The sequence below is a fragment of the Pseudochaenichthys georgianus genome, chromosome 18 (assembly GCF_902827115.2).
Source record: "Pseudochaenichthys georgianus chromosome 18, fPseGeo1.2, whole genome shotgun sequence".
NCBI lineage: Eukaryota > Metazoa > Chordata > Actinopteri > Perciformes > Channichthyidae > Pseudochaenichthys > Pseudochaenichthys georgianus.
In genome coordinates, this window is record NC_047520.1 from 1170101 (window position 1) to 1179548 (window position 9448).

At 39.7% G+C, this 9448-nt stretch overlaps 1 protein-coding gene across 2 annotated transcripts; it reads right to left on the minus strand.

The window, feature by feature from the left end:
- Nucleotides 1-875: 875 nt before the first annotated feature.
- Nucleotides 876-8907, minus strand: LOC117463594 (zinc finger protein 660-like). 2 transcript variants are annotated; one of them, XM_034105916.2, is made up of 3 exons: nt 8826-8907; nt 2773-2937; nt 876-1882 (listed from the first exon to the last, which is right to left on the minus strand). In XM_034105916.2, the coding sequence occupies exons 1-3, from the start codon at nt 8859-8861 to the stop codon at nt 1601-1603; spliced, it is 483 nt and encodes a 160-aa protein (XP_033961807.1). In that variant the 5' UTR covers nt 8862-8907; the 3' UTR covers nt 876-1600. The 2 variants fall into 2 exon arrangements, with proteins under 2 accessions (XP_033961807.1, XP_071062589.1); XM_071206488.1 differs by lacking the exon at nt 8826-8907 and adding an exon at nt 7940-8805.
- Between the last annotated feature and the right edge of the window lie 541 nt (nt 8908-9448).

Below are 9448 nucleotides of genomic sequence, written 5' to 3' on the forward strand. Positions count from 1 at the left end.
GAAGACACCATTGCAGTAGTCGAGTCTACTGAAGATAAAGGCATGGACAAGTTTTTCCAAATCCTGCTGTGACATTAGTCTTTTAATCCTAGATATATTCTTTAGGTGATAGTAGGCTGATTTAGTAACTGTTTTAATGTGACTGTTGAAACTCAGGTCAGAGTCCATGACTACACCTAGATTTCTGGCTTTATCTGTTGGTTTGAACATTGCAGACTGAAGCTCAGCGCTAACTTTTAAACGTTCTGCCTTGGCTCCAAAGACCATTACCTCAGTTTTATCTTTGTTTAATTGGAGAAAGTTCTGACACATCCAGTCATTGATTTGTTCAATGCACTTACTCAGTGTTTGAATTGGAGCATAGTCTCCTGGTGAAATTGTTACGTAAATGTGTGTGTCATCTGCATAGCTATGGTAACTTATTTTGTTGTTCTTCATTATCTGAGCCAGTGGTAGCATGTAGATGTTAAAGAGAAGAGGCCCCAAGATGGAGCCTTGAGGAACCCCACATGTCATATTTGTCAACTCAGATGTGTATTTACCTATAGAAACAAAGTTGTTTCTATCCTTTAAGTAGAATTTAAACCAATTTAGAACTGTTTCCGAAAGTCCCACCCAGTTTTCCAGTCGGTCTAGTAATATGCTGTGGTCAACAGTGTCAAACGCAGCACTGAGATCTAATAATACTAACACTGAAGTTCTGCCACTGTCTGTGTTTAAGTGGATGTCGTTAAAGACCTTTACAAGAGCAGTCTCAGTGCTGTGGTTTGGACGAAAGCCTGACTGGAACACATCGAAACAACTATTTAAATGCAAGAAATTACTCAACTGTTGAAAAACAACTTTTTCAATGATTTTACCTAGAAATGGCAGGTTTGATATGGGCCTGTAATTGTTCATTACTGAAGCATCTAGATTATTCTTTTTTAAGAGCGGTTTAATGACTGCAGTTTTCAGGGCCTGTGGAAAAATACCTGAGTGAAGAGATTTGTTTACTATATGAAGTAGTTCTGAGGCCATGCAAGGCAAAACATCTTTGAAAAATCCTGTTGGAATAATATCAAGGCAGCAGGAGGAGGACTTCAGAAGTTGTATAATGTCCTCTAGGTTTTTATCATTAATCTGATGGAATTGTGTCATGATGTAATAACTATTTCTGAACTTGAGACTCACTTACTCTCTTTTTTAGTTTTTCAAATCTCACAGCCTTCTTTACTTACACAGAGAATACAATAAATAAACTGGTTATGATCAAACATTTAAAAATATTCTCCATTATTTTTTAAACATGAATGGCATTAAAAGTAAATATACTATATATGTATATGACATGCACACTTTACAATCCACAGATGTTCCCAAATATCTCATATCAAGTTCATATCCTTCTTAAACCTGCAATTATCCCTTTTATATAACAAATAAACATTGTTTTATACATTTCACAATTTGTTTTACAACTGTCTCAACACTGTAAGATGTTTATTTTCTTTTTTTAAAGGTCCCCTATTACAATGTTTTTCATCAATATATATCAGATATATACAAAACATGTCTCTGAAATGTTTGGCTCCAAATGCTAGCATGACTCAGAAGAGGATCAGATGGATGCAGAGTGAGTGCGCTGGTGGACTTTAAGATTATCAGATCTTGTGAATGCTTTGTCACATTGGTCACAGCTGTATGGTTTCTCTCCAGTGTGAGTGTGTTCGTGGACTTTAAGATTACTACCTCGAGAAAAGGTTTTCCCACACTGGTCACAGCTGTACGGTTTTTCTCCAGTGTGAGTACTCAGGTGTCTCTTTAAATGTCCAGATCTTGTGAAGGTTTTCCCACATTGGTCACAGCTGTGACTTTTGAGTCCTGTTCTTCCTTTTATTTTCTAAAACAAAGCACACAAATGCAGAGAGTCTGTGATATGACATAAATATCACCCTCACATCAAATGGGTGCATGCAAATATCTTTCCTTTAACACATTAACCTTGTGAATAGTGAACACGTTTTATGTAGATCATAGCAGGAATACACATCATCTTTCTGTGTTTGTGTGGGCTGCATTTCCATTGTTGTTTATCTTTAGAGATGGTAATGTTGGCACACCGTTAAGATCATAATGTACTTAAGAAATGTTAATTGATGCTAACGTCCTATCAACACGGACAAAAGGGTTGCAGACGGGCGTGCGGCTTGAAAACATCCACTCCTTAAGCGACGTCTGATGTATTGAGTTCTTGTCGTCCAATGACTAGTTTATGTTTTAATTAAAATGTTGCCAAAAAATGCCTATTAGCCAACGTTTCAATATCAACCAAATATGTAAAGATCATCATGTCTGTAAGAATTTCAGCCGTTTGCATATTTCTCGACTAGAGGACTGTAACAAGGTACACTTTCTGAAGTAAAGTAGTAGTTTGACATACTTTAATTTTCTTTGAGTACCTTATTCAGCTAACTTGTACTTCTACTCCACTACAGTTTAATGTGTACATATCAATACATACGAAATATAATATAAAATACTACTTAAGTAACATTCATCCCAGTATTTTCCAAGTGGTTGGCGCCACAATGACAAACTACATTAAAATGCTCCGTATAATTTAATATTATATAATAAAGGAGTTAAATGTATAAACACAGCAACACAGAGCTAACGTTTTCTGCCTCTTTGGGTTCTAATACAGGTTTAAAGTCCATAAAATAAGACACATGTACCTCAGTAAAAGGGACAACATTGTTAGGAATATATTGTAATGAAGTGCTCACTCACCTGAGCTCTGGGGGTCTCTTTGTCCTCCTCCAAGCCGCTCTCACAGCTGTACGGTTTCTCCCTAGTGTGAATACGCTCATGAATCTTCAGGTTATCAGACCTTGAGAAGGATTTCCCACACTGGTCACAGCTGACACTATTGCGTAACCTTCTTCTTCTTTTTTTCTAAAACAGACAGAGGGATACAGATAAAGAGACTGTCGTGCAGAGATAACTAACAACACAAATAACATTTGAATCAAGTCTGTGGGGAAAAAACAACATGTTCAAGTCTCTTTTCTGCTTTCCTAGTAAATGTGATTGTTGCTGCTTTAATAGTCAGAGCTTCACACTTCAAACTTTTTTAATTATTCATTTAATTTCATTATAAGTTTCACATTTAACCACAAAAATAATTCCAGGGCAAGTTTATTTATATAGCACCTTTCAACACAAGGCAATTCAAAGTGCTTTAGACAAATACATTCATTAAAAAGCAAAGATAATATAAGAAACTTTAAAGAAAAAATACATGAATAAAAGTTACAGTGCAGTTTAAAATATGAATAGTTTAACTAAAAGGAGCGGCAAAAATAAAAGTCTTCAGCCTGGATTTAAAAGTAGTCAGTTGCAGTGGACCTGCAGGTTTCTGGTAGTTTTTTCCAGATATTTGGAGCATAATAACTGAACGCTGCTTCTCCATGTTTAGTTCTGACTCTGGGGACAGAAAGCTAACCAGTCCCTGAAGACCTGAGAGTTCTGGATGGTTCATAATTTAGCAGAAGGTCAGAAATGTATTTTGGGCCTAAACCATTCAATGCTTTATAAACCAGCAGGAGTATTTTTGAAATAAATTATTTGACACACAGGAAGCCAGTGTAAAGACTTCAGAATAGGAGTGATGTGATCCACTTTCTTAGTGTTAGTGAGGACTCAAGCAGCGGTGTTCTGAATCAGCTGCAGTTTCTAATGGATTTTTTCGTGAGACCTGTGAAGACATCATTACAGTAGTCCAGTCTACTGAAGATAAAAGCATGGACAAGTTTTTCCAAATCCTGCTGTGACATTGGTCTTTTATTTCTAGATATATTCTTTAGGTGATAGAAGGCTGATTTAGTAATTGTTTTTATGTGACTGTTGAAACTCAGGTCAGAGTCCATAACTACACCTAGATTTCTGGCTTTAACTTGTTTTGAACATTGCAGACTGAAGCTCAGCGCTAACATTTATACGTTCTGCATTGGCTCCAAAACCCATTGCCTCAGTTTTGTCTTTGTTTAATTGGAGAAAGTCATCCAGTCATTGATTTGTTCAATGCACTTACTCAGTGTTTGCATTGGAGCATAGTCTCCTGTTGAAATGGTTATGTAAATGTGTGTATCATCTGCATAGCTATGGTAACTTATTTTGTTGTTTTTCATTATATGAGCCAGTGGTAGCATGTAGATGTTAAAGAGAAGAGGCCCCAAGATGGAGCCTTGAGGAACCCCACATGTCATATTTGTCAACTCAGATGTGTATTTACCTATAGAAACAAAGTAGTTTCTGTCCTTTAAGTAGGATTCAAACCAATTTAGAACTGTTGCCGAAAGTCCCACCCATGGTTTTCCAGTCGGTCTAGTAATATGTTGTGGCAACACATTCTCACTCCCAACTCAACTAAAAATAATATTATCAAACATAATATTAAAATGAACTGTTATTTTGAAAATACAGCTTCCTGTGTTCGAATGAGCTGCTCCGACCCTCGGTCCTCGGACTACAAAAGTCCGACATTATACAATCAAATAAATAAATGAACACAAGGATAATTGTGTCTTATTGTTGCGTAAATAACAGTGTGTGGTTTAGAAAATAATACAAAATTAGAAGGAAAAACCGATGAAACAATACAGATTTCAGTTTTCTGAGTCCCTACTCTCCCCCTAACTGACGGCAACAAAAGTCAGACATTATTCAATTAAAATAAAGAAGTAAACACAATAAGTGTGGCTTGATATTGACTAAGAAAAAGGTTGATAAACGCTGTGAGAATGGATCTGCGGTGCGGAGAACATTTCGCCGCGATCCCAACTCGTCTATTACCAACGTCCAGGGAGCTCTATGCAAGTCAATGGGACTCCCTGATAGTTGAAACTCGACGCTAACGGCCCGTCCCCACAGCGGCGTGCGTTGAAAGCTTCACCATTCACTTTGAATGGGGTGACGTCACTTTTCGCCGAACTGCATTGTGGGAAGCGAAGCGGAGCTTTGCTGGTGTGGCTCGCTGCAAAAGTTGAACAATGTTCAACTTTTGAAGCCTCGGCAGAAGTGTCAGCCAATCAAATGATATGCCAGTACAAGCTCTAGCCAATCAAACCGCTGCTTGTGTGTCAGGGGCGGGAGATTCATGTGATTGGTTGTTGGTCGAGTTTCAGACACGCCCACCGGCAAGCTTCGACGCACGCCACTGTGTGGATGGGCCGTAAAGGGCCCCTCCTTGCGTTGGAAAGTGACGACAGGGACCCTGACATAACGTCAACATCAGCCAAGCTGGGAGTGAGAAGGTGTTGGTTGTGGTCAATAGTGTCAAACGCAACGCTGAGATCCAACACTGAAGTTCTGCCACTGTCTGTGTTTAAGTGGATGTCATTGAAGACCTTTACAAAAGCAGTCACAGTGCTGTGGTTTGGTCGAAAGCCTGACTGGAACCCATCAAAACAGTGTTTTAAATGCAAGAAATTACTCAACTGTTGAAAAACAACTTTTTCTATGATTTTACCTAGAAATGGGAGGTTTGATATGGGCCTGTAATCCATCTAGATTATTCTTTTCTAAGAGCGGTTTAATGACTGTAGTTTTCAGGGCCTGTGGAAAAGCACCTAAGTGAAGAGACTTGTTTACTATATGAAGTAGATCTGAGGCCATGCAATTAAAAACATTTTTGAAAAATCCTGTTGGAATAATATCAAGGAAGCAGGAGGCGGATTTCAGAAGTTGAATAATGTCCTCTAGGTTTTTATCATTAATCTGATGGAATTATGTCATGGTGTTTGAATTGATATTCGGTGTACACAGGGAAAAAACATTTGCTGTACCTTATGCAGAGGCACTGACTGTATATTTTCTTGTCAGTCACTTCCTTTACCTTAGTTGGAGCAATGGCATCTATAACATTTTTAATTTTGAATTAAAATGATCTACTAGCTCATTTACTGAGATCTTAGGAGGGGCAAGTGTGGAAGAAAAAATCTGAGTAAACATTTCCCTAGTATTTTCAGTTAAATATCGCTTGTGGTTAACACTTTTTGAACAGAAATAGAGCTTTCAAAGAAAACACAGGAATGATCAGAGAGTGCAACATCAGTCACCACAACTTTAGAGATATTCAGAGCCTTTGAGATAATTAAGTCCAGAGTGTGCCCCTTTTTGTCCTGGAAAGAGTTGTGAGTGCCATCTGCCCTTGAGCCTACACACAGCACATATCAGTTAGAGTTTGCTATATTTTGTACACACACATTCTTATCATGCTTCGGAGACAGCAAAAGTGTCTTGAAGGGGGGGGGTGGTAGACGTAGGCATGGTGATGAAGACGGGGGAGATGGTGCGTGTCTCTGCTTCTGTGATTGTGGTGGGCGTCGTTGATGGGCGGGGGTAAAGGACATGCTGCCAACCACGTGTATCACCTTCTTGCGGTCATTGAACTCCTGGCGGAGGGGCAAGGGTGAAAGGGTGAGTGGAGAGTAGAGAGAGCTGGGGGGTGAAGGAAGAGTATCCTCAAAAGTCTTGATAGGGGAGGGTGAATGGCGGTGGAGACTCCTTCATTTGTCTCATAGGTCTCCCATAATCAAGACATTCCTCAGGCGGGTGCATTGATACTTCTTCAAGGTTTTCTGCGCCTTTTCTGTGTCTTTCTCCTGTTTGGATTCCTCTTGTGGCTTGTCCTTGCCAGAGGGAACAGATTGATGATGCAGGCAGTTTAATATGTTAGAGATAAACAAGTTTACTCCTGACTTGTTCAGGCAAACTCCATCTGCGGCCCCAAACAAAGTTAAAATTGTCAATAAAATTGACAGAATGGTCAGTACAGGCAGTTTAAAGCCACGTGTTCAGTGCAAACAATCTGCTGAATCTCTCCACTACTCTTCTGACTGGCGGTCGAGGGCCACTGATGAACACCTCTGCATTTAGAGAGCTGACAGTTTCCAACAAACATTTAAAGTCTTCTTTCAGCACTTCTGACTGTTGTTTCACAACATCAGTTGTTCCAATATGCAATATCCAGTACTACATTTTTCACAGCTGTAATGGCAAACTTTCTATTCGTGTAGTTTATCATTCTTATAGTGCAGACTTTATATTTTACCTTACATGGACACATCAATTGCAGCAGTTCCTAGAATTATGTGTTTTGCTTGTAACCTCTGTCGGCACTTAAAGCAGTTCCTATAATAATGTATTTTAGCTTATAAACTCTGTCAGCACTTGCAACAGTTTCCATAATGATGTTTTGACACTCATGACCTTTTAAAACGTTGGAGTAAGGTCTGGGTGATGTGGTCCAGTTCATGTCCTTTGCCTGCTTTGTGAGTGACATTTTAAGGTCACCTAAGGTCTGAACTTCAGGAGGGGGCTGGGTGCCAAGCACAGGGCAATGGGCAAGTTCCTGTTAGTTTCCCTGTCTTATAATCAAGTTCTCCATTTCTTAGCCTCCATGTGTTGCTGACAAGTTTCCCCACTTCCCCCTTTTGCTGAATGGGTTCCTGGTTCAATCTATTAGTGATTGACAGTTTCAGTTCCTTTGGAAAGCTTATCTCTCCTGCCAGGGCCCCTCCTGATAAGTGACGGAATGTTGTTGAACTGGCAAGATCCTATATAGCCTGTATGTATCTTTCACTCGGCGCGCACTCTCTCAGAATACCGTGTGTTCTGTGAGACCTGTGTCTTTGAAGTTTCAAATAAATAACCAGAAAGACAACTCTGTCTGTTTCACCATTTATCGTTTGATATTTCTGACTTGTGTATCTCCGCAGTATTGACTAGGTCTAAGATTTCCATAACACAGTCAGCCCCAATATGCAGGATCTTCTCAGGCAAGTCAGAGAGTTTTTACATCTCTTACAGCAGAGTCACCCACAATCAGAGTTTCAGGCCCAGTCGTTAGCTTTCCCTCTAGCCTTTTACTTTTGGAGTAGCTATTGGTCCTTACCCTGCTGTGTGAAGAGGACGGGTTATCCAGGTCATCAGAAATAAATCTCCGGTTCTCGGTCATTGGAGCGTATCTGTTCTGGATTGGCACACTTGGTGGTTTAGGAGGATTGTTTGTAGTTCTCCCTTTAGCAGCTGTCCGCTGTTTCCTAGTATGAAGAGGGGTTGAAGAGGCGCTCTTCCTGGGTGATAACAATGCAGGCCAGCCGGTCGCATCACAGATTTCAAAGCGCTGGGCTCTGCTTATTATTCGTCCTCCCAAATCCCATGGAAATGATTTACTCTTAGGCTTTGCACCCAGAGAGTTCCAGGGAGGACTACCACTTGTAGATTTATTACCCGGTACACAGCCCTCCTGTTCCTTGGAATCCTTGTAGCTACTAACTAGCTGTGAGTTAGCATGCCCTTTTCCATTATTTTGCAACACTGGTAAAGTGGTGTCATTCCCACATAGTCCATTCACTTCCACGTTAACTTCCAACCATTACTTTTTCATTTCCAACAGGGCCATCTTCTGTAGAAGTTTGTGGAAGTCATCTGTAGAGAACGGAGGCATTTTTCTGCCAACTAGCTTAAGCTAAATATCATGCAGTACCAGGCTTTAGCTGTTGTTAGGCCAAGCTACTGTAAGACTGAGGTCGTCGTCAAAATATGCCTGAAACCCTCCGTCTATTTACAAAGAATAACTGTCCCAGTGATAAGTTAATGTCCAGGAGCTCCTGCTCAAAGTTTTCAGAAAATAAAAATAGGAAAATTCCATTAGAAATCCTTCTCACAAAGCACTTTGCTTTTAGAAAAATCCCTTAGAACAAACGGAGAGTATCATGGTTCTCACACACATTTCCCTTTTCTGTTATTTGGTGAACAACAACGTGCTGCAAACTGACCTGAGAGGAGGATCCTGCTGTTGCATTTCTCTCCATGCTTCTTCTCCGGATGTTTCTCTGAGATAAACTCTGCAGCTTTGCAGCTCTAACCCTAAATATAACCCTCATTCACACCCCTCCCCACTTCCTGCAGACCCTCCCCTCCTCCAAATGTCTGGAGCATGCATTTAGAAATGTAAATGTTCAGTAATTGCTCAGAGATAACACATTACCCTTCGTGTTTGAATGTTTTGTATGTCTGTTTTACATTAATGGTTGAATTTAGCAATCTTTACAATCATGAATCACATTTATGCGTAACAAGTGACAGGAACATTATTTGCTATTATTTCCAGACTGGATGAATGAAAGGGTTTACAAATCATTCATTTGAATATCAGGAGTCTATTGCCCAAAATGTATTTACTTCGGATATGGGTTGTTCTACATAAACCTAAAATCATCACACTCTCTGAAACTTGGCTTAGTAGTCATATTTCCGATAGTGAACTACAAATCACAAATGATTTGCTTTACAGATCTGATAGATGCAGCAGGGGTGGAGGTGTGGCTATGTATGACCTCTGACCTTGTGACTGAGCTAATTGCTACTTCTATAGAGCCTCTACATTTTGAATGCATTT